Consider the following 26,217-nt stretch of genomic DNA (forward strand, 5'->3'; position numbering starts at 1 on the left):
ATTCCTCTAAAAAGAGTGTATCAATGGCATGATGTAACAATATTTTAAATTCATATCACAATTATCACAGTTACTATTATTGTTATGGGATTGTTATCATAATTGAAGCAATGGCAACAACAATACTTATGTGCTACTCTGTGTCTGTGTACATGTGGATTGTTGTTGCCATTGTTCTAATTTATTATTTATTAGTCCTGATATGGCAGCTGTTTATGTGCTGCACTTGGAGTCCAAGACAGATATCCCCAAGGGACAATAAAATGTATCATACATAATATAGTATTTTACCATATGTTTCATATTTCACTGTACCATTCTGTATCAAATCTTATCACATTGTATGGCATCATATTTTACCATGCTGTTCTGTACCTTACCATCCTGTCTGGGACAATTCTGTATGGTATGATAATTTACTGAAACATTCTGTAGCATGTAGTATCAAATTTAACATTAGTATGGTATCATAGTATCGCATCGTTTCTCATTGCATCATGTCTTCTCATATAGTACTCTATCTTATCGTGTCATATTTTATTTATTTTATTCTATTTCAATTTATTGTACATTTTGAACAAAGAAAAGGAACAAAACAATACAGATTGAAAGAAGAAATACCATACATGCAGAGCATGATAATTTTGAAGTCAGATAATGAATAAATGTGGAGGAGAAACCAAAGAAACCTGAGTGGGCTTGTCGAGTGGCCCTTCTAAATGAAAAATTGAACATTTGGGCATCAAATAGTACAAATTATTACGATACAATTAAAAAAGTGCTAAAACAATATGTCAAGAACAATACCCTGACAGGAGAAAACACAAAACAGAAGTTAAATAGACAATAATGTCAGAGAATAATTTAGAATTTGCTTAATTGGTTACAACAAAAAAATATTTAGTGTTTCTTATTATTTTAAGTTGGTGCAGTTATTGATTTGATTTGGTAAGTTTTTTCCATGAGTGAGACCCCTGAAATTGGATGGAAATTTGTGAAAACGTTGTCCTAAGAAGGCAGGATGGAGATTATTGTCTGACTATGTAGATTCAAGAATTGATCTGACTGGGGAGTAAATTGTGAACAGATTGGAACAAATATGCAAATTTGAAATTGGTTTTTATCGTATATTGGTGGAATAGAGGAGTGGAACTACTGAATCTGTTAGAGAATGTGATCATTTCAACATAATGTTTTTGCAAAGTAAAAATACATTTAAGGTTGCTTTTGAAGGTGCTGGTGTAAACAATGTTGCAGCATGAGATGTATGGATAGATCACTGTGTAATACAAACTAAGAAGGATTTTTGTAGATAAATGATGCCTTACTCTTCTACTGTTTTGTTAGAAACAATGTTTTTCCTGGTGAGGTTTTCATCTAGGTTTTCATCTTAGTGACTGTGACCCTTTGTAAAACATAATCAAAGATGCGTATTTAAGGGAAAGTACTTTTGATTTGTTAGTATGAGCTTTTTTCTGTGTTTAGAGAAAGTTTGTTTGCTTTGAACCAAGTGTCAACTTTATTTAATTCTGTTTTCATGTCTGAGATCAGTGTTCGAACATCATTACCAGATAGAAAAATATTAGAGTCATCTGTGAACAAGGTGAAAAATGTTTTACATGAGATTAAGTATAAATCATTTATACAAAGAAGAAAAATTAAAGGTCCCAAAATTGACCCTTGTGGTACACCACAAGAGATCATCCTGTTATCAGATGAGATATTATTCCAAGATACAGGTTATCTTCTTGCTGATAAGGAATATTTTAACCATAATAGATTTGCTCCACTTAAACCATAAATAGAAAGTTTCTTAAACTCTTTCAGATGCCTTGGACAAATCTACAAACACTCCAATGGTAACTTCCTTATTGGCAGTGAGGGCCAGTGGGGTTGAGTGATCTCCTTTGAATCCATACTGGTGCTTGTAAATGATGATAATGATGTAATTATGTCATATTGTATTGTATCCTACACTATCATATAATATCATAGCGTATAATGTCATATCCTACCACATCATACTCTACTGTATTGTATTGTACTGTATGGTACCGTAGTAACATTGTGTCTTATCTCATTGTATCCTATCATATTGTATTCTATATTATTGTATCTCATTGTAGCTCATTGTATCATATCTTATAGTATCTCATGGTTTTGCATCTTATTGTATCTCATTGTATCTCATATCTCATCTCATCTTATAATATCTCATTGTACCTCATTGTATTTTATCTCCCTGTATCTCAATGTATCTTATCTTATCTCTTCATAAAATATCCCATCTTACTGATTCTCATAATTTCACATTGTATCTCATCATGTTGTATCTCATCTTATTGTATATAATTCTATCTCGTCGTATCACACTCCATTTATCAAACATCCAGGACTACAAGAAGGGTAGAGTTATTGAGGCAGAAGTGAGGGAGGGAGTGAGGGAGGTTGCTTCTCATCCTTTCTCTCCCTTAAAGACACGAAACAAGCGCTCTCTTCTCTCAGTGGCACCGCAGGCTGGGGAGAGAAAGCACTGGAAGAAAGATCCACCTCCCTCTCTCTTTAGTTACCGCTTCCCTCTCTCTCTCTCTCTCTCTCTCTTTGGCTTACTCAAACATATATCCCTCGCTCTCCTCACAGGTGATCACTCCATTCCGTAGGCTCATCCTCTGTGCCGAGAACAGGAAAGAGATGGAGGACTGGATCAGCTCGCTTAAGTCCGTCCAGTCTAGGGAGCACTACGAGGTAAGAGCTTACTTTTAAACGGACCCATGCTGAGTTTTTGTGTGCAGGTCTAGGAGAGATGCAGAGGAACAAAAGATTGAGGCATATCCTGTGCTGCAGATTTTCGTGCTGTTTTAGTCCATTACTCCCACCTTAAGATTATGTCCAGGTACTTAGAATGCTTGCTTATTTCCATTGAAAGTAATATGGGACTTGTTTTGAAGGTTTTTTTTTAAAGTGTATGGGGCTGGGTGATATGGAACAAAAATTAAATCTTGTGTTTTTTCTTAGCTGAATAGCGATAGACAATATACATATGGATATTTTTTCTGTTAAGAAATATCAAAATATGCATAAGCCTGCTTGATACTATGGCAACAAAAACAGACTGACCAGTACAAGGCAATTTATTGTTTTCTATTATCCAAGTCCGCAGAAAAACTTCTTGATACTGGTTAAGTTTGCATTGTTAATATCCTATATTAACAATGCAAACTTTATATTTTGTGTGGTTGAGGTTGTTAAAATGTTTTATACTTTAAAATTTGTTTAAAAATGATCAGATCTCCATTCTGTTATTTATCAGTGAAAAAAGCAGACTTTTTTATAATTTTCAGTCATATTTTAACCACAAAGAGAGAGCTTGGTCAATATGGCACAAATATGTTGAAGATGATAATAGTTTTGAAAAGTAGGTGAAACTGTTGCAGAGAGGTAAAGCAATAAAAAAACAAATATTTGGTGTAAAGTGTTTACATTTTTGTTGTCAGTGGTTTCTAAAAGATTAGTGTTACAGATTTTTACTAGAAAAAAAATACTCCTTATTTGGAACTAAGAAAATGAGTAGGGATGCATGTGGTTAAAGGCATGACATTGGCATGACGAATAATGAAAAAGTAAGTTATCAGCATTGGGAAATTCATCAGTTGCAACACTTATTTTCAACAGATGAATCAGTTGTAAATGCTGGCTGATATTGGCTGTAAACATTGTGTATATCAGCTTTAGATATCAGCCTGTCTCAGCTTGAAATATCAGCTTATATTGGCTGTTAACCTCAGCAAATATTGGATTATATATGAACATATATTTGCTGAAAAAAATCAACCTTTATTGGCTGTAAATATCGGCCTATACCAGTTATTAATATCTGCCTTTATTGGCTCTAAATACTGGATGACATTTAATATGACATTAATATTGGTGTTCATCAGCTGTTAATATAGGCCTATACCAGTGTTAAATATCAGCCGTTATGAGCTTTAAATATTACTCTCTATCGGCTTGAAATGTCAGCCTATATTAGCTGTAAATATAGGCATATATTTGCTGTAAATGTTAGCCTATATCAGCTGTTAAAAAAAAACTCGGTACTTGCGCACACACACCTCGGTAGCAGTGACAACATCACGTGTTTCATGCTCTGATTGGTCCGTAAAGATGTGACAGACAGAACGTTCATTCAATCACCCTACGAGGTTTTTTTCAAAGGTCCTGCCCTTTCTCAAACGCTGTGTATTGAAGGTTTTCAGATGGATGTGTGAAACAAATCCATGTTGCGTGTCAGGTTAATGATTCCCTACTCTGAACATTTTATTTGAATTGTGCTGTGGTCAATAAGCATATAACTGTTTGTTCTAACTGTAAACTGTTTTAGTAGGTATTAGGCCTGACATGGATTTTCCTCATATTGATATAAACTAATACAAATATAAATGGATTTTACCTTGTATCTAGTTAATAAAAATGTTTATAAATCCTAAACCTGCGACATTTCCCAGCCCTACTGGGAATAGGAGTTACATGTTATGAGGTATAACACACATTAAAGCCTGGAGGATCTGAGGCTTTTTATGCAGAAGCGACAAACTCGTGCTCAGAGCCCCAAAGCACCAGCGGACACACTCAAACACACATGGATGCACACGTGCAGTCACAGGTGTGCAAACTCTTCAGTCAGAGGTCCGGGAATAAGGCACAAACACATACTCAGTATAATACTCAGAGAAAGTTGCACACAATAGCAGACACATGTTTTCTAAGGGAAGGTTGGATTCTGTAGGGATTCTCTCACCAGCTATGACTAATTTAATAACACATAACCAGAGAGAACTGAGTCCACTTATATGGCTTTAATTTTAACTCTCTGCCCTGATATCAGAGAAAAAAAGCCAGCGACAAGGCTTGCATTATCCCTTCCATATCAGAATGACCAATAGTGTTTTGGAAATTTCACTGTCAGCAAAGAAAGAGATGCAAGAGGAGCGTAAATTTAGGTCGCTTTGGCAGGCGCAGGAAGGAAAGCTCTGCTGCATTTTAATGTCTTTGATTTGGGAGGGAAATCTTATATAAGACCCCATCCCTCAGCCCCTTTACTGCACTGCAATGCAGCATCACCCCCAGAGCTCACACACCACAGGATGTACACACGCGCCAATGCAAACACGGATGTCTTTACGAGCACATTAATGACCTGATCTCATGTTTGAGTATGATCGGCCCACTTTCATCAGCACTCCTCTTTATGAGACAGAAAGTGGATACGCTGCTGTGCCAACTGCTGCAGACGCAACGCCCACGCTGTAACACAACACTACTCACATTAACTTTCTCTGCACTGTGGGCTCTCTGCCGGCACTGAGTTGTTAAAAGCATCAAGCTCTCCTGAACAGGTGGCGCTTCTGGGGAGTCAAACGGATGACTGCATGCTCTAAGAGTCCTGCTGGGTCTTTCTCTCGGTGAGGAGATTTCAAGAAGGACTTTCACTAGACTTGGACATTGTAGAAAGTCTGGGAAATGGAGACAAAGGATGGCTACTGTGAAAGGAATGAATGAAATACACTGATGTAAAGTTTTAATCCTTCATTTGTTTGTAGTTTTCATCGTCTATGGCTTGGAACTCTTGTATTTTTAAACTGAGTCCCTGTGTAGCAGTGTTGTTGAATGTTGGCAATAATAAAAACTTGGGTATTACTACTCAATTACTACTCAGGTTTTCAACATTTTTAATCCTTTAATGCATACTTTTCTATGCATGAAAGGATTAACGATGCTGAAGCTCTGCAAAATAACATCTATTTCATAAGACAGATGTGTACTAAAGGAATTGATCCATCAAGTATTGCAGGCTGCAATCTGTCTAAATTGCACGGTTACATTGGCACCATTTTGGTGTATCTCTGCAGGGATCCTTTCTGTAATATTTTTAGACTTTTACAATACCAATCTTATGCCGTATGCTGTCGTTTTTAATGCATACTGCAGTAAATATAACGTTGAATGTGTTATAATGAACATGATCGTGTTGCACTGTTGTTGCCTTTTTGTGACTTTGTGTCTTTCTACTTTCTCCTTTGACAGACGGCGCAGTTTAATGTGGAACATTTCTCAGGGATGCACAACTGGTACGCCTGCTCCCATGCACGGCCCACCTTCTGCAACGTCTGTAAAGATAGTTTATCCGGGGTCACATCTCACGGCCTCTCCTGTGAAGGTAGGTAGCACACTGATACATGCATACTGTCAAACTCATCAATTCTTGCTTCCTTTTTTGTTTTTGAACACATCAAACTCTTTGAATCCAAGAAGGTCTGCAGCTACTCTTATTTTACATCTCACTTCTCCATCTCCTTGGTTGCTCACACATATTTGACTCGTAATGATAGGGGCCTCATATTGGTTTGGAGTTCTTTTTTTTTTTTTTTAATCTTGTTATTGTGTCATGTATACAACTAGGGCTGCAAGCAGCACCTCTAGGGCCCTCACACCCTGGCACATGTCGCATAATTGGATGTAACTAGCAACCTGTGCTGTGTGCTGCAGCAGAGTACAGAAAACATGTCAATCCTCCCAGGACTGTTACTTATCATGTAAAATGAAAAACAAAACAAAACCAAAAAAAAAAAAAACAAGCCATTATAAGTTAGAGATGCTTCTGCTTTCATGCAGTAGGTGGCGCATTAGCAAAAACATGTAAAACACATTTTAATAAACATTTAAATTTGTAGTGGGGCAGCCCCTAATCATGTGATATTTGATGCAAATCCTAAGTTTCATACAAGAGTTGCAGTGACTTGCTATGAAACGGCGAGAATTGCTCACCAATAAAGAAATGAACCAAATGTGTCATTTCCTTTTGCCAGTAGGGGACGCTACATCAAAATGATGAAATTAACATTTGAATATGCAGAGTGGCAGACCTTGATCCTACTTGGGAAATATGAAGGCAGTCAGATGGTTGGTAGGACAGTTGCACATACTTCCTGTCAAAATGGTGAGAAATTGTTATGCTTGCCATGACCAGTGAGACATCCTCCAACAAAACATGTCTTTGATGTGGCCAATTACTGGGGCCTTTCTTTCAAAATCAGAGCTAAATAGGAAAAGGACAGTAAGAGGAATTAAGCTATGGCCCATTTGTGTCACTTCCTGTTGCCAGTTGGAGGCACTGCGATTAGATGTTTGCATGTGAGTGTTTTCAGTGTGATACTGTTTTCTTGCAAGAAAGAGCAGAAGATCTGAGAATATTTAATACTGAAGTTATAATAGGTTAAAGTCATTTGGCACCATCAAAAATGCCTTATTTTGAATTTGAGATGAAGCTGGTGGACTTCCTGTTGGGATTTGGGCATGGGTCCAAGAAGCTTTTTTGTAGGGCTGATGATGACCCATATGCAGACCAACTATCATAAGCCTAGGCTGAATTGTTTTGGGGGGCTGAATATTTAAAGGGGGAAAAAAACTGAGGCAGAAATGTTCTGGGCCACAAGGGGGCGCTGTCACAAAGTAATGATCTTGATGTATGAATGGATTCAAGGTTCAAGGTGTGATTATTCCTGTGAAGTTTGGTGATGACTGACACAAGCATTCAAACAATAAAAGACATCAGTGAGGCATTTTCATCACAAAAAATATACAAAATATAGTTTAAGTCTGGGCTCTGGTCACGGCCCTGCCCTGTGGTGAAAACTCACAGTTCACACAACATCAGATCTCCGGATTGTCTTGTATGATAAAAAAACATCTGGAGTCAATCAGATAAAATCTCTTACTAGTGTGTTAAAATATGACACTTTTGAATTGCTCAAAAACACCAAAATATGGCCTTTAGCTGTTTGTAGTGGGCTTCCTGTACATTTTAGAGAATGGCCCCGAGATACTTTTTCTAGTCTAATCATGATACATTTGTGTACCAATCATGCACGTAGCTCATACCCAGTCTCCTATCTCACTTTTGGCTTGATGGACTTTCACGATTCCACCAAAGTACAAAAAGTTCAACTGGGGGACAATTTCTTGTAAAGCTTGGTGAGGTTTTGAGCATGTTAAAGCCCCCAAATTAGCGACTCTTTTGCCAGATAAATGATGCATACAGATACAATAGGTTCCTCGCCAACCCAAGGTCGATGCTCTAGCCCTAATTATCTGCCTAGTCCACATGGGCTTACATGACAACATGACACCAAGAATTTTAACATATTTGCTCTCCTTGAGCACAACAGTTGTTTTATTGGCATGGAACAGAAAAGCAGAGTGGCTAGTGAGTGCATACTGCTAAAAACTGTTTTAGTAGTTTATTCCAGTATTGTGCATCTGAAGTAATAACTATGAGGGATTATTTCTACCTGGATGTTTGTGCATGCTAAATGAGACTCTTGTATTTGATATCAAACAAGTAGTTTTACGTTTTTAAGCAGATTCTTAAAGCTTTTCTGATCAGAAATGCTGTACTTTCTTGAACTCTAAGAGGGTATACGTCTATTACATAAGAGAGTTATTGATGTCTTTGTTTGAACGCGTATTCAAGTGGAGCTGATTGGACGTGCAGTAGCCAGCGTGAGTCTTTGAAAAGCTTGGGGTTATGGAGTCGGTTGCCCATCAAAGTGTCTGCATGAAGTCCAAGAGTGAAAAGATGTTGTGTTGAGCTGCCCTCATTGCAGCACAGACTCATGATTATATGTCACTCTGTATCCTGCCTTAATACGTTTGTTAGGTAAGCGTTGACTCAGGCTTTGTGGATTTGTTTTTAGCTTTTCACAGGGGCAAAAACCTGTTAATGGATGCTGTGAATGACGCCACATCTCTACACCTCATCTGTGAAAGAACTGTGAAGTGAGGGTGTGAAGAGGGGAGACAGGGCAGACAGGAGGGGCCGACATGTTTTTGTGCTTTTTCTTTTATTTGCTGTTCTGTGTCAGTGACACAGAGCAGACCTTAATGAGCACCATCTGCATATCCCCCCACTCTAATTTTGCTAATGTCCCCCCCTCGTGCTTGTGCGCATACAGTAGATGTGAGCATGTGCATTAAGAGCCTCTTTACTCTGAACTCGTTATCCTCCACATTTAGATTGTCTCATATTCAGAGCAGGAGTTGAAAGAATAAGATGGAAAAGGATGGAGCGGGAGTAAAAGACAGAGTCAGTACAGTAAGGGTTGTCAGTACTAGATTCTTAACTTAACTAGGATCCAAAAAAAAAAAAAACCCTACATCAAGACCAGTTTGAATACTACAAAACCAAAAATAGAAGCTGGAGTTTCTCTCCTGTGTGGTTGTAGATACAGTTTGATGCAGTTTTTTCAAATGTGTTTATTACTAGCTCCAAAAGCCAATTGGACATGGGCCAGCATGTCAAATGCTCTCAAGGAGACTCGTGCCAACCCTACTGGTTCCCATATACTGAATATAGTGAGCCACCTAGAGATGGCTCCTTTACTGGGCTTTCAGGGGCTGAGCCATTTCTGTGAGCAGGCCACCTGAATGTGTTCACCTAGATTGATCGATCAGTGGTTTACAGTGGAAAAACATGCCTTCAGACTTCGAAGTGCTGACCATCATCTCGACTCATTTGCACTTGGCTGCAAACCACTTCATGGCTGCTGCAAAGAAAATGCTGATAGAACAACATCATCTGCAAAAACCAGACCAAAATGTGGGAGACCACGGACATAAGGACCATTTCAACTGATTTTAACCAGGGGTGAACAAATGCATTGGCTAAAGGGACGGTAGAGTCAAATGTCAAGGCTGAATAAAAACAGTGTGATGGTAAGAGAGCACCATTGGTTGGGACGGAGCATCGACACAACCCTGGTTGTGCTCTGGGTGTCCTTGCATATTACCAGGGACATGGAAAAAAAATCTGTTGAAAAAATAACAAAGTCCATGCCTTTAGGATGGAGTAAGGGCATGGATGTAACCAGTAGGCAGGTCCTAGGTACTGTCCGGTCAGGTAGTAGGGTTACCACGAGGCCCTGGAAGTGTTATGGTTGTCCCAAGGGCCCAAAAACTGCAGGCAATCTCTGGGCATATCACCAGGAGTGACGCTGTCTGGCTTGACCTTGGCACATGTTGAAGAATCAAGCTTGACTCTTGCCTCCTCACCCCTCCTGTCACAGTTTGTGGCACGTCGGGCCGCACTCTACATGCCTAATCAGGCCTGAAACCATCCTGTGTCAGACTAACGAAACCCCTTTTGTATGATTTTTCAGTCCTTAAAAGTTTTCCAGTCAAAGCCTCACCAGTATTACGGGACAATGAGAAGCAGTGTGGTGGGAGGGTGAGGCCATGAGAGCGAGGAACTTTTTATAAGCAGTGGAAACATGAGAGAAAACAGAGGGACAACAGGAGAGAGCAGAAGAGCGTCTGTATTAAACGAACAGAGCAGACAGACAAACAGTTTCACAGAAATCAGCGCGGCTTAAATTTCCCTTCGATTTCCTGCTCAGGACAGTCGGTGGGGATTGATTTGTGCCACAAACAGACACTCACACACACTCTTCTGTCTCTGTTTCACCCTCACACACACTCAGACGCTGTTGTGCTCCGCGAATGCTCAGGGTTCGGCCCAACCATTAACAGTTGGCTGTATCATGTCCTCTGGATCCTCTTAATGCTCTGCTAATGCTCTCTAATAGCATTTAGTGGCAGACGTGATTGAAACATCAATTGTTGCTCCCGGATATGACTTTGACTGAGTTTGTAGTAGATCTGCCCGCGTGGACCGCCTAATGATGAGGGGTGGGTGGGGTCGCTGGAAGTTCTCAGCTGTGCAAACATTATTCATGAGTCGGCTAAGGGCCTTGTCCGTAATGGAGGAAAAGGCGAGAATGATCTTCATCTGCCCGTACATCTTTAGAAAATATTCATGATATATTTACATCCACTCTGCTTCTCATTCAGAGTGGCCCACATTCAGAAGTCAACGTGTGAAATGTGGAGCTGCTCCTTCTATTGGCCTCGTAGTTTATCATGCATGAATGACAACAGATGCTGTGAGGATGAATGTAAAAATTTTAACAGGACCAACAGAGATGTGGAAGGATCTTAGCTCTGGAATATGGCATCACTGGACAAAGGGTTTCTGATAGCCTCACGTGTAATTCTTCTTAGGTCTTTAGCAGTTAATTTTTGTCTTTTTTTCTCCGCAAGTTTCTTGCGACCCTGATGGATATTTGCAACAAAACATTTGATTTTTTGGTGATCACGCTTCAATAGCTTTGTTACTTCAAGTGTGCTGCATCCCTCTGAAAGAGATTTTACAATTTTTGATGTTTCAGTGTCTGTTAAATCTCTTTTTAGGCCCATTTTGTCTGAGGAAGAGAGGCTGCCTAATAATTCTGCACACCTTAATATAGGGTGGTGATCAATTTAGGCCACTCCCTCCCTCATTTGACAGATAAACTTCACCTGATAATACGTCATTCCAATAAGCATTCCAGTTTATAGAGCTTTGAATTGGAAAATATGCATAAAAATGAAGATAGTATGAAAATACTCACTTGCCTGATGATTTTATATGCAGTGCATAAGATGCTGTTTGGGAGGTTCAAATCTTCATCAAGGGGGCAACTGGACCTGACTGAGGTTCTTGAAGACATTTCACATCTACTCCAAAAGGCTTTGTCAGTTCTGGAAGTGCGGTTGCCCCCTTAGTCGACACTTTTTGGGAATTTTTTTGGAGGGAGATGGTTAGATTGATTTGGCTTCTAAATCAGACTTGAGATAGAGCAGATAGAGGAGAAAATGAGCATCATGAATACTGCTGCTTGCTGCCATTGTCCTTTTCTTTTTCCCTGTCATGCCAGTTATAAATGGACCACATGCACCTGGGCTGTAGTCTGGACCCCCGGATGTCCAGTGTTAGCTGTATTATATGGTCTTCTTTATGCTGATCCCTCTAATCTCATAATCCATCAGACTCTGGAATGAGGCTACTCACTGTAATCTGGATTAACGACATGAATCTGATTACAGGCAGCAGGCGCTAACTCTCACCTGTTCATCTCTTCATGAAGCCAAATGTCTGAAACTCCAGATTTCACAGGTTTACTGTATGTTTGTTATTTTAGGCTTCAGGCTGCAGAGATGTGTAGTTGTAACACAGTAATCCAGGTAGTTTTATGACATGGAGCTGGATCCTTCTTTTCACCTGTGTGCTTTAGGGGTTAGGTCCTTTACTAATCTTGGGTTTAGACCTCCTGTTTCTTGTTTGAGGTAAATGGATTGTGATCTGTGAAGTGGAGCTAAGTCCTCTCTCTTCGCTTCAGTCTGTCAGTGCAGAACAAGATTAGGGACGTTAATAATTACACCCATTGACATCTCATTAAGTCCTGATTCATTTGAAGCTCCTCCGTACAGCACATGCCTGTGTCTGGATCATGCATCAGTCTCTGCTTGATGTTGGAGATTTTTCTTAAATTTATATGAAGTGTTTCAAGCATCTCTAGATTTTTAAATTGACCTCTGATAAAACTTGAACATCCAGAATATGCTATCTCATCACACAACCACTTATGAACATGTATACCCTTAATTCAAAGACATATTCCTAAATGTATCCATTAGTGTGGATTTCTGATGTGTGCTTTGACCTTTTTATGTCTTTCAGTGTGCAAATTCAAGGCACATAAACGCTGTGCAGTCAGAGCCACTAACAACTGTAAATGGACCACGCTGGCCTCCATAGGGAAGGATATCATTGAGGATGAAGATGGGGTAAGTTCATGTGTGATGTTGCTTTTTTTCTAGGACCTTTATTTTTTATTGCATGGCATGCATGAAAGAGAAATGTGACTTTACACATACAGGACTGGTAAAACCTGATGATCTGTAAGCCAATAAAACATAATGCATTACTAGTATATCGGAAAACACTTCCAAAGCCATGGAGAAAACGCTAAATGTAATTTCCTCCTAATGCCAATCCCTCATGACTTAGATTCCTAGAATGGTGTTTCATGCTTTCCCGTACATTTCTGTATATTCTTTTATGTTTACTCCTATTTCGACCACTAATTCTGATGCATTAGACTGAGGAAAAGATGATAATGGGGCCACAGCTTTTTGAGAACTTTTAAAGTGGAGAACTTGTTAACAATGAAGGTATAAGTCATACAAGTAAGGTTTTTACTCAGAGAAGAAAAGAGAATTCTGGCTATATGCACAATTACAGAATTGGTCTGACTAAATTCAGGTGCAAACCAGGGTGTTGCATGGCCCTGTGAACCTGGGAGCTGTGTTGTTGGGGGCATTAGCCTCCTGTTAGGGTCTCCCAAGGCAAACTGGCCCAGACAAAGGGATTCAGAACCTCACCATGAACCTGCAAATCATGAGAACAGATGTCTTTCAGACAGAGGATAGCAGGGCATCCCCCAGGAGCAGACCTGGGGTGTTCACGGGTGAGCGTCTGGGCTTCTCTCCAAAAGTGGCATGGATCTACCTCCCTGTGGACTCACCACCTGCAAGGACAGGCATGGTGACAGGGTGCAGTGTGCAGCGAGCAGCAGGCCAAGATTTGATTTGATTTTTATTTATCTTGGACATAAAATAAAATCATATATTCAACCTTTGGTAATGACGATTTCAAAGCTTTAGAAGCGGGAGAAGGAAGCTGAAAGCTTGTCTAGCTTAAGATAGCAGCCTTGGCGTGCTGATCCCTAGTGCTGTGGCTAGTCTGTTTTAGTCAACCAAAACTCAAAAAATATGTGTCTTTACTTTAAGTCACAGGGGTTATTCTTTTTGAACTAATTAAATCGGCCAGATTGTTAAATTGGTATAAATATAAAAACCTCATTAATGTTCTATCAACACTTGAATTGGTTTAAAACACACTGGGGGACATACTGACAAACCTTGAATTAAATACTTTCCGAACCATCTCTGTTGGTGTTTTTCTGATTATATGCACAGTGGAGAAACACCAGGAACGTCCAACAGTCCAAGCACTAACATTTGAGTCTCCTCAAAGAGCTATTTTTAGCTAGTCTTAGTCTACTCTTCTTTATGGAAAAAAAGTGGTGGACTTACATAAGTCATAGTTTTAGTCTACCAAATGAACACTGATATGTGGGAAAAGAGACACAAGACAGATTGGAACTGGGCCACCCATGTACACAGGGCTCACCCTGCTCCGAGTACCCTCAGAGTGGGATTAATTGGATGTATTTTTTGGCATGTTATTTTTCGTGAAATTCATAAATCAAAATCACATTTTTGGTCTGACCTACGTACTGTCTTGCCCTCAAAAATGCACTTTAATTTCCAAACAATGCAAATGCATCCAAAAATTATATAATAAATTAATAAACAACAGCAAAATTAGACATGTTAAAAAAGAGGGGCCTGCTATAGAAAAGACTTGACATCTGTACATTGTGTTTGTGTTGTGTGTACAGATTGCAATGCCTCATCAGTGGTTGGAAGGTAACCTGCCTGTCAGTGCCAAGTGTGCAGTGTGCGATAAGACGTGTGGCAGCGTGCTGAGGCTGCAAGACTGGCGCTGTCTTTGGTGCAAAGCTATGGTAAGACTTCTGTCTCTGTGCATAGAACAGCATTTGAACAATAGGAGACATGCTCTCTGTCAGTACTGAAACTTTTTAGACCGCATGTTTGATGCTCCTCATGGTGTTCGCTTTTACACTGTTCTTGACCGTTATTTTAAATGTTTGCAGCCTCTGTGGGGACATACACTACTTTCACTGATATTAATCATTAAAATAACATTAAAACAAAAGTCTTAAAGGCTTGCAACAGAGAAAATAACAGATCAGCCTTTCTGTCATGAAGATAAAAGGTGATGTATAAATCTGACCTGATTGTTTCCTTTGTGTTTGCTGTTGTAGGTGCATACAGCCTGTATGGATCTGTACCCTAGGAAGTGTCCTCTCGGTCAGTGCAAAGTCTCCATCATCCCCCCCACAGCGCTCAACAGCATCGACTCAGACGGTACATCCTGGACCACTGTTTTTATTTAGCTTACTTGGCATTCAGCAGAGAGAGCAGGAGCCGACAAAAAAAAAAAAAAAAAAAAAAAAACTGAGAAAAGTAATCCCCTAATTAGGCTGTTATTGTGCAAAAAAAAATAAAAATAAATAAAAATAAAAAATAGGGCGATAATAGTAAATGCATTAATTTTTATAATTCTTTTACTTAAAAATCATTTAAGAATGCCAATTTTACCATAAGGAGTTTCATAATCAATATAGTAACAAAAGATGTTGACAGTAGTGGTAAACTCTTGGAATATTCAACATATTGTACTTTAATGCTGTGATTTTGGGCCTGGATGCAAGGGGCAACATATTTTGATGTGCAGCATGGGTGTCTTTCCTATTTTCCACTTGACACTGCCGTAAATTTTATATCATGCACTCATGTAGTTTTAATGGCAAAAAAAAGCTTTTTAAAGCTTTTTACTACCGATTATTTGCCTAGATAACCCTTACATGTGTGGTGTCAGTACAATAATTTTACTCCACTGGACTTGATAGTGTGCTGCATGATTTGGTAATAATGTGCAATTGTGATTATAGGGGAAATATTGTGATTGCAATTATGATATAATAAGTACATGTTATCTTAGTCTACTTGAAAATGCAGAGATCACAGTAAAAAGAATAAAGGCATTTCTGCAAAGTACAGAGACAGTGTCTGTCTCTAAACTTAACAAAGACCTCCAAAGTGCAAAGGCTTTTATTTAAGTGAAAGTCATAAAATGTAAAAATTGCAGGTCCATTTCACCGCACTGACTCTAACATGCATTTTAAAGCACTTTATAACAAATATTGATGCATGTTAATAGTGTGTCACATCACTACTTCAGGTCTCATTGCTTCTATTGAAGGAATAATAAAAATAGCAGAAGCTGTCACACAAACATGGACCTGAACAGGCAGTTATTAGCAACTTTGTTCTGTGAGATCTCATGTCTGTAGGATCTCTACTGTTAAATTGTTTCTAGCAACAGCAGCTGTGTGGCCTCACAGTCTGGCTGAAATGTCTACTGTGGATTTGGAGCATTATAATGTGAAAAACCAGTTGGAAATGTCCTTAATGCCCTGCTTTTTTTAATCAGTTAAGATTTAAAATCCTCGGCTTTGCAGCCAGCTGTAATTGTATGTTCTTCATTTATTCATATGTTAATATTTGCATCCTATGATTGGTTAATTTGGTCAGTATCTGTCCTCCTAATCAAACCAAGGTGACCTCACTGACTCACCTTTTCAGTCCTGGAAGTACCACTGTCCTCCGTTTTTTAAAATTATGTAATATAATTAATCTGGTTCGCTTCCTGGTCAGGGCCTTTCTGTGCAGAGTTTGCATGTTCTCCCAGTGCATGCATGGGTTCTCTCTGGGTACTCCAGCTTCCTCCCACCACCAAAAACATGCTCATCAGGTTAACTGGTGACTCTAAATTGGCCATAGGTATGAGTGTGAGCATGCCTGGTTGTCTGTCTCGGTTGTATGTCAGCCCTGTGATTGACTAGCGACGAGTCCAGGGTGTACCCCGCCTCTCGCCCAGTGACAGCTGGGATAGGCTCCAGTCCTCCCATGACCCCCAATGGGATAAGAGGTATAGAAAATGAATGGATGGATTTTGTGTGGCAGAGATAGACATGGCTCTATGGTGGGTTTTTAGGAAATTGCCTCTTTCTTGCGTATTGAGGAGGCTAAAAATAAATCAGCTCCACTTCTGTGTGAGCTTCAAATAGATCAGCATCTGCAGATGAGAATATATGAGACGAATCATCATTGTCTGCCTACAAACAGGGGATAAAAATAGACACATGTCACGCTACATAGGAGACAATGAATATACAGACACCACAGAAGAAGATGAAAAGCTCTGCAAAGCTCCCTCCAGGCTTGTGGTTCAACATAACATGTGCTGACTGAATTTCTTCATTCATTCATGCTGTGTTCATCCATATGTTTGAGTGTTAGTGTGCATGCCAGAGCTGAGACTGGGGCCGCCTTTGATGAAGATTGGCACCTGAGAGTCAGACTCAGTTTAGCGTATGTGATTGAATTACTCACATAAACACATATGCCATCCAAACACTGCCCATAGAGGCTGAGAACAGCCGACAACGTTTGACAGATAAAGAAGAAAAGAAGGGTAGATGAAGATGAAAGAGGAAGATATGATCAGACAAAGGAGAGAAGGGTTTAAAAAAGACAATACATGCTATTTTTCTGCATCTCCTCACGTTCCAGGACCCCCTCTGCCCAAGTGCATGCTGGGAAGCGGGGGAGTCTGCTTGTAATTGGCTGGGAGGCGGGCTGTAGCACGTGCTGGTGCGATGTGAGCCCCCCCCACCCTCCTTCCTTCTCTTCATCTCCCCCCTTCTCCTCCCTCGGTTCATCTTTTTCTGACGAGTTCACAGAGAGAGAGAGAAAATCAAAGAGGGTAGACGGAGAGAAAGGGGGGAGGATGGAGAGAAGGGAGAGCAAGCAGCAGACAGAGCTGCCACATGCACACGCTCAAAGGCATCTGTTTGAAGCTCCAGCATGTTCGACGCTGTCAGCACAGTCAGGCGTGCACAGAAACCTCTTGTTGCCTCACCTCCCATAGATTCCTCTATATTTATGTGTACGCTTTGCAGCAAAACCACATGTTTTTTCATGTGCACTGCTGCCTTCTTTTGTTATTTTTGTCTCAAACGTTACACTTTACTTAGGTTTTTTGAACCATGATAAAGGCCATGTTTACATTTTGCATGAACGATGCGTTCTTGGATTTTATTCCCCGCTTTTTATCAGATACTAAGTGACTTCAGTCTGTTTGTCCATTTACATTAACAACACATCTTATTCTAACAATAGCCCCTACATCATTTCTGTGGCTCTCTGACCATGGCTTAGTATCACTACATGCTGTGTGCAGTGAATTAGCCATGAGCTAAGAGGCTAGCGGGGGCTCTTTAACGGCTTTTCTCCCTCATGTTGTCATACACATGCTTTTGAAGGACACAGTTATATACTATTTAGACAATAAATCTTGTTGGTTACAGTTAGACTTAAATGACAACTCATTTTAAGACAACAAGTGATGAGAGAGTCGTGATGTGTCACTCACAAACAAGCTAGTTCTAAGAGCTGGCTCTTCAGTCTTGAGCACTGTACCTTAATCAAAAGTTAAGTGCAGGTAAGGTTGAACAATACTGGGAAAAAAATTATATTACTATATATTTCTTTCTTTATACGATATACAGCATTGTGCAGAATTTTTAAGCATGTCTAGGCCAAAAATTGAAGTTGAATCAAGGTGTGTAATGGCGAGTAAGTCCGACTAAGGGCATCTATGGGAGGGAAGGAGGATTCACACAACTAAGGTCCTGCTCTGGATGTCATTGCATTACCAGGGGCATGGAAACATAATCTGTAGAAAAGAAACAAAGTCCAGACCTTTAGGGACAAGCAAGGGGTAGATGTGGTGAGTAAACATGGCCTAGGGTATCGTCCAGGCAGATATTAGGGTTACCACAAACCTCTGGTCATTCTGTGGATGTCCCAGGAGACAGAAAACTACCTGAGGTCTCTGGACGTATCACCAGGGGTGAAAATGACCAGACAAAAAAGATGCTGTCGAGCTTGACCTTGGCTGCTGAAGGGCATGTGATGATGTGTCTTGCTTGACTCTAGCTGCCCCCTCCAGCCTGGGTTTGGGGCACACTGGGTCCTGTAGTGAATCCTAAGCACCCTGCATGACTAAAACTTGTGTGTATACTGAGGTACACTGTGAAAAGTTCTCCAGGTCAGGACTTAAAGACAAACTTTAGGGACAAGGAGACATCACTGTCTCTGTCCTGTGAAATAAACACCGACTTTAAAGAGTGCATTTTAATGAGACAATAGAGGGACGTAATAAAACATAATTACTTATCAGTGAATGAAACCGGTAATGGGGTTAGATGCTGTGAAAGAAGGCAGAGCAGGCATCTGCAGTGCCACTTCAGTAGAAACAATATTCTGCATCTTTGTGTTGAGCTGTGGATGTGTTGTTCCTAAGCTCTTTACAGGGTAACGGCATGTCTGTTCAACCAACTGAAATTTCATCAACCAAACGACTGGAGGGTGTCACTTTAAAGCTATTATATGAAATGTTTTTAGTCTTTAGCAGATGTTCACATTTTCACTCCCTGCTGTGATTTCTCCTCAGGCTTCTGGAAAGCCACCTGTCCCCCATCCTGTGCCAGCCCTCTCCTCGTCTTTGTCAACTCCAAAAGTGGAGACAACCAGGGAGTGAAATTCCTGCGACGCTTCAAGCAGCTCCTCAACCCGGCTCAGGTCTTTGACCTGGTCAACGGAGGGCCGCACCTGGGGTGGGTGAAACAAAACTCAGGAAGCTCAGAAAAATAAAAGAGACCCCACTGACAGAGTAATTAATTGTGTGTTTGTTTTTATCAGTCTGCGGCTGTTTCAGAAGTTTGATAACTTCAGGATCCTGGTTTGTGGAGGAGATGGCAGCGTGGGCTGGGTCCTCTCAGAGATCGACAAACTCAACCTTCACAAACAGGTACTCTGATTTGTACAAGGATTCATATATTTATTTTAATAGTCTGGTGATATTATATTTATGCCAGTGCAGATTTTATGAGTCCTTATACCCTATTTTTATTTTATGATAATGAAAGCAAGACTTTCTGGTGCACCATACCTCTAAGGTTTCTGCTCAAAAGAAAATAAATTAACTTTTCCTACTATTAAGGCAAACATACAATGATAATCATACATGTATTACATAGAGTCTTTTGCCCACCAAAAATTCCAGTTCCCGTTTCAACAAAAATATTGACAGAGACACTGTGCAGAGTGATTACTCGCTTCATGTTGCTGTTATTGCAGACATCAAACTTTAGGAGGAGAGAACACACCTTTACCTCATTACTGTGCAGCACGTTTATCACACAGATAAAAAACTGATAGTGTATGGCTGACTGCTCTTCATAGAGAAACATGCTGATGGCTGTACTCATATATCAAATCACTGTTATGCTTGCAGCAGCATTGTTTATGCCTCGTGTGCACCACTCTAAAGCTACATTTACTTAACTGGCAAAACATAGTAGGAATTATCCCCAAAACCCTTGTGCCACATGTTTTAGACAAGCAGTTTGCACCAACAAATATGGCCTTATGTTTGTAAATAAACACTGCAACAAGCAGAGCTTGTGATATCACCTAAAGCCAGGTATTTTTTTAACATTTGGAAAAATATGTTACAACTTTAAGCAGCCATAAAAATACTTTATGTTATCTGTTTATATGTGGACATTACCACAAGATTGTTGTGTCCATATAGATAGATATGTCCTTGGTTGAGTTTTCTGCCTTTGCTCCTAGCTACCTTACATAAAGACACAGTATAGTACAGCATGCCTGTCATTCATGCACGCATGCACAGACCTCATTCTGTAAGCCAGTATTCTCTGCTGCCACATGACCCCTCTGTATATGTTGCAGTGCCAGCTCGGGGTCTTACCTCTGGGTACAGGTAATGATCTGGCCCGGGTGTTGGGTTGGGGCCCGTCCTGCGACGATGACACCCAGCTGCCTCAGATCCTGGAGAAGCTGGAGAGGGCGAGCACCAAGATGCTTGACCGCTGGAGCATCATGACTTACGAGATCAAGATCCCACCCAAACACAGCTGCCCCACAACGCCTGAGGGAGCCGACGACTGCCAGGTAACTCACAGGAGCTGATAGATAGTCACACGGCACACATGATCAATGATCAGAGACAGGGGGGTTCCAAGACGGGCTGACACAAGGGGGCACTGAGCTGTGACTATAGCACCTGACAGTTTATATTCAGGTTCATCTTATATCAGATCACAAACTGGTGAAAGAACCAGGAAATCCCCAACAACAGCATTAATTCTCTAATTTTACTTTTGTTTCATAACAAACTCTATCTATGCTATTATAAAGACAGTACATATACACTGAAGTCATGTATCCTCTTTTTCTCTGTTTATTTCCTCTCTAGTTTCACATTGCGGCCTATGAAGATTCAGTAGCAGCTCATCTCACAAAGATCCTGAACTCGGAGCAGCACTCAGTGGTCATCTCCTCTGCAAAGTAAGAGCTCTTAACAAACCAGCAGGAAGGCAAACAGGCTGACCACAATCAATTAGAGCAAGAAATAACCAACTGAAACAACCCAAGAAAAATGTTCACCACAATGCACATTAAAAACTTTCCTTTTAGTGATATTGCTCCATCAAAAAAACAAAACAAACAAACAAAAAAAAAACTGAAGGCTTCATACTACTGTATACACATTAAGTGCAAACATTGGTTTTACAAGATTGCATCATTTGCCCCTGATATTTGTTTCATCTCAATTTCTAAGTCAGAGGCACTTTAGAAGGGAAACAAAAACTAGTGATGCACAATTAGTTTTTTTTTTTTTTTTTTTAGCAAATACCAGTAATAAAAGATAACCAATATTTTTTTGTTAATTGTTAATGTTTACATCAAAAAGAAAGAAAAGTTCTGACTATTTCCCTCCCTTTTGGATCTTTATGTATCATCTTTTGCAAACACAATCATATCATCCTCCTCTGAAACACTGATAACTCCCACACCAGTGATGCCAAGTTTAGTCTGTTGTTTTTGCAGCTGCTCTGTTGTTTCTTCTTCTTTGAGCCGAATGACAGATCACATACCGCCACGCAACCTACTGTTTATGAATGTGTGGAGTAATGAAGAAGTAAATCAATGCCTGTATTATACATGGAATTACCGGTTAATATTTCATTGTTGGTAAAGTAAAATTCGATGAAATCTTAATTTTAAAGTTGTGTTTAAACTCGTGACTTACATGTTTTAAGTTCATGATAAGTCAAATAAGCAGGCTGTGGCATTAAACTATCGTCAAAGAAGCAGCTCTAAACTCTGCAGCTGAGTAAATTCAGCAGTATAGCTGTCAAAGCTAAATTACATCAATGATAAACATGCTATTTTCATCTAGTTCTTCACAATAAAAGTCTGTAGTTTTTTAATTTTTCTCTAGTGAGTTTATTGTGAAAGCCCACATCAAGAAATGAGGTGTTGTCAGTATCAGTTTTACACACCTCAGCAGGAGAGAAAGGAAACTTAAAACTAAAGGAGCAGTTACAAAGAAATGAAGACAGAGATTTATCAAATCATTTTTCTGTGATCTTATGTACAGACATGAGTTCAGTCTGCCATCACAGGTTTGTTTTAGAGGGAAAAGGAGAGTTGTAGTACCTGAATGTGCAATGAAATTTGTCATCTCTCTTAATATTGTAACACTGCGATATAACACCATAACTGTAAAAGGCAAGAAAAATACTCTGATTTAGATTTTAGGCCATGTTGCCCAGGCATAGGGCATCTCTTAGAACACCCTCAGATCCTCCTCACGGTACAGCTCCAGACTGTCTCCACACATGCGGATGAAGTGTGGAGCCACTCAGAGTAAAAGAAATGTCAAAAGACTTGAAATCTCTAAGGCTGTTGATATTTCTTTGTAAGCATGGAAAAAGTGCTGTGAAAAAGTATTTGCCCACTTTCTTATTCCTGAGTTTTTGCGTATTTATCATGCTTACATGTTTCGGATCATCAAGCAAATTTTTATGTTTCACAAAGACAACCCAAGTAAATACAAAATGCAGTGTCTGAATGTTTATTTTTTAAGATGAGGATCCAAACCTATCTGGCCCTATGTGAAAAATTAATTTCCCCCTTGTTAAATCATGATTTAACTGTGATTAACCACAGTTTTTGGAAAGCTGAGTTAAATTTGACTGGCCACATCCAGGCCTGATTACCGCCAGATTGGTTGAATCAAGAAATCACTTAAGTAGAAGCTGTCAGACAAAGTGAAGTAGGCTACAAGATCTCAAAAAGAAGTTTATCATTCCACGATCCAAAGAAATTCAAGAACAAATGAGAAACAAAGTGATTGAAATCTATCTGTCTGGAAAAGGTTGCAAAGCCTTTGGGACTCCAGCGAACCACAGTTAGAGCCATTATCCACAAATGGAGAAAACTGGGAGCAGTGGTGAACCTTCCCAGGAGTGGTCAGCCAACCAAAATGACTCCAAGAGTGCAATGACAAATCCCTCAGGAGGTCACAAAAGAACCCAGAACAACATCCAAAGACCTGCAGGCCTCACTGGCCGCAGTTAAAGTCAGAGTTCATGACTCAACCATAAGAATGGTACGGGGCAAAAATGATATCCATGGGGGAGTTCCAAGTCCAAAACTACTGCTGACCAAAACGAGCACAATAACTCATCTCACATTTTCCAAAAAACATCTTCATGATCCCCAAGACTTTTGGAAAATTAATTTTTCCTCAGTGATGCGAAAGACTCATCACCAAATGCTTGATTTCAGTTATTGCTGGCAAGGGTGGCACAACCAGTTATTAGGTTCAGGGGGGATATTACGTTTTCACACAGGGCCAGATAGGTTTGGATTTTCCCCCCTTAAAAAATAATCATTCAGACACTGCATTTTTATTAACTTGGGTTGTGTTTGTGAAATATAAAAATTTGCTTGATGATCCGAAACATTTAAGTGTGATAAATATGGAAAAAACTCAGGAATCAGAAAGTGGGCAAATACTTTTTCACGGCACTGTAAAATGCATCTATGCATGTCTGTTTAGGGGTTCCACATATGTACAGTCTCCAGTTTTTATATTTATCAAATGAAACAAACTTTTGTTTTTTTGTGTTTCAGGATCCTCTGTGAAACAGTGAAGGACTTTGTTGCCAAAGTTGGGAAGGTGTACGAGAAAAGTACAGAGAATGCTGAAGAGTGTGACACCATGTCTCTTAAAGTAAGACAAAAAAAAATCACTTTATTTCCCTTCCTGTAAGACCACTCTCTTCATATTTAATTCCGACTAATGTGCTGTCCTCTATTTTTCCTTAGTGTGGCATCCTGAACGAGAAGCTGGACTCTCTCCTGCAGACGTTAAACACCGAGTGCCAGGCTCTTCCTCCGCTCCCTCACTCCACGCCTCCAATTGTTGAGGAGGAGCAGGAAGACGACGATGAGGAAGATGAGGAAGAGGAGGCGAGCGAGGAGAGCCTGACGGAGCTGAAAGAGAAGCTGGAGGAGGAGGAGACGGAGAAAGGAGGAGGAGGTTCCCCACACCAGCTGTTTAAAAGCAGAGAGCAACTGATGCTCAGAGCCAACAGTCTGAAGAAGGCTGTGAGGCAGATCATCGAGCAGGCCGAGAGAGGTAACAGGAGATGGATGGAGATCAAATCCTTTATTATATGTCAAAAAAATTTTCATGGCAGCCTTTTTAAATACGTCTGACGAGTTCAGACTAAAGATAAGTGGTGCAGCAACATATCAGAACATTGCAGGGGGTTAGCTGCAGCTGTGTGAGCTGTGCAGTTGCAAAGACCAGGTGCTGATGTAGCTCGTGATTCAGTCTGTCAAGTTGCGAAAATTGCATTGAGAATAATGCAAATGCCACAGTGCAATATCCAAATATGCTACAATGTTTTTCTCTCTTTTTTCATGCAAAACAATTGTAATGTAAAGAAAGTAAACAAGTCAGTTAAACTGTAAACCAATAGCAATGGCTGCCTCCAGTGTAGCAGTTAGCTTGAATGTAGCTACAGGTGGAAGTTTAGTCAGGAAACACATATGATTTGCAGTTAAAGCTGGTTTTCTTTAGCAGCAATTATTAATTTGAACATTGCTGTTATTTATACTTGGTGGTGTGGTTGTTCTGGGGTCCCTCTGCCTTTCTGATAAACTGCGTTGAAAGCATCTGGCAGGAACAGCACTTTCCTGCCTTTCCTGTGGAGGAAAGCCTGAGGCTGGGAGAGAAGTGGCAAAAACCCCAGAGCAGAGCAGGCATCATGGCAACAGAATGACATTGATTAAGTCAGAAGCAGAATAAAAGAAGGAGCTGGGGTGGAGGAGGGTTGCAAAAAGCAGCTTGCAGAGGGAGCAGTGAAGAGTAGACAGGCTAGAGCAGTATGGAAATGGCAGCATGTGTGCAATTAGCCAATAGCATTTGAAGAGCGAATCAGCTGTGCTGATGAGGGCTTGGTGAGATCAGCTGATCCCAGTGTGGCAGCGTTTGACTCCGTGGCCTGCCTGAACAAACACTATACACTTGACTTTGTACAGAACTGGACCATGTTTCTCATGTAGTCTTGTTGCTCTGATTGACCCGCCGTGAATTTAAGAGACAGAACATTTGTCCAATCCCTTTTCAAGAATTTTTTGAAAGTCCTGCTCTTCTCAAATGCCCTCTGTTGGAGGTTTCACAGATGAATATGAAATATAGCCATGCAATAGAGATATGAAATTGTCTCTTTGACGAGTCAGGTTATCAATGCGTCACCACTTTCAGGACTCAAAAGTATCTCAAGACTTGTTTTCCCAGTTTCAGTAGTTGGCAGAGCAATAGATGGCGCAAAAACGTGTCATTTTGATAATGTAGAAATCCCTTCCAGCCCTTCATCTGAGTTATTTGCTATGACATTTCAGCATCTATGAACAACCTATCAGCATACGTATGCCCCCTCAGTATTTGTTTAAAGCACAAACAGACAGCTCCAAAGTCTGGATCCTCTTGTTTTTTGCCATAGCAGGTAACTCACCACTCACCTTATATTCAGCTACAAGACAGGCAGAAAAAAAGAAGAAGTGGAAACTGAAGTAAAGAGTTATGGGATCATCTCTTCCAGTTGCAGCAGGGGATACAGACAGACAAGTTTCAGCCATTCTTATAATGATTGGATGTCTTCAAGCTGTTAAAACTTCCCAGCATGATGTAGAACAGACTGCAGCAGAGCCCCGACCCCGGTCTCATTGTTCTGTCTCCCATCTTTTCTCCATTCAGTGGTGGACGAGCAGAACGCCCACACAGAGGACACCGAGCTTCCGTCTCCCATCGAGTTCAGGAAGGACAGCGAGGAGGAGAACAGAGACAGCGAGAAGGACGAGGACACAAAGGAGCTTGAAGCGGTGCCACGTAAGTACAAACACCTCCTGCTGCTGATTCAAGTCTGTGACCTGATTTATAAACCCTTTTACCTGATTGGCTCTCATTCAAGTTTTAATCCTGGACCATTTCCAGATCACTGAACCCATCCAGCTTCACCTTTTGGTCTCCTAGTCTTCAACTCTGCCTGCTGCCTTTGTGCTCAGTGACTGTCCTGTAAAAGATTCTGTTTAAAAGAGTCACACACACTTCAGACT

At 40.2% G+C, this 26,217-nt stretch overlaps 1 protein-coding gene across 7 annotated transcripts in view; it reads left to right on the plus strand.

Moving 5' to 3' along the window:
- dgkh (diacylglycerol kinase, eta) overlaps nucleotides 1–26,217 on the plus strand; it is a 102,274-nt gene that overhangs the window by 47,316 nt on the left and 28,741 nt on the right. For all 7 annotated transcript variants that reach the window (XM_041807142.1, XM_041807140.1, XM_041807144.1 and 4 more), the window contains 12 exons: nucleotides 2,641–2,745; nucleotides 6,085–6,217; nucleotides 12,614–12,720; nucleotides 14,400–14,525; nucleotides 14,847–14,949; nucleotides 19,166–19,328; nucleotides 19,414–19,522; nucleotides 20,470–20,691; nucleotides 20,996–21,087; nucleotides 23,725–23,824; nucleotides 23,920–24,232; nucleotides 25,859–25,990. In XM_041807142.1, the coding sequence (XP_041663076.1) occupies nucleotides 2,641–2,745; nucleotides 6,085–6,217; nucleotides 12,614–12,720; nucleotides 14,400–14,525; nucleotides 14,847–14,949; nucleotides 19,166–19,328; nucleotides 19,414–19,522; nucleotides 20,470–20,691; nucleotides 20,996–21,087; nucleotides 23,725–23,824; nucleotides 23,920–24,232; nucleotides 25,859–25,990 (1,705 nt within the window). The remainder of the gene's footprint in view (nucleotides 1–2,640; nucleotides 2,746–6,084; nucleotides 6,218–12,613; nucleotides 12,721–14,399; nucleotides 14,526–14,846; nucleotides 14,950–19,165; nucleotides 19,329–19,413; nucleotides 19,523–20,469; nucleotides 20,692–20,995; nucleotides 21,088–23,724; nucleotides 23,825–23,919; nucleotides 24,233–25,858; nucleotides 25,991–26,217) is intronic.

Source organism: Cheilinus undulatus, linkage group 15 (assembly GCF_018320785.1).
Source record: "Cheilinus undulatus linkage group 15, ASM1832078v1, whole genome shotgun sequence".
Classification (NCBI taxonomy): Eukaryota; Metazoa; Chordata; class Actinopteri; order Labriformes; family Labridae; genus Cheilinus; species Cheilinus undulatus.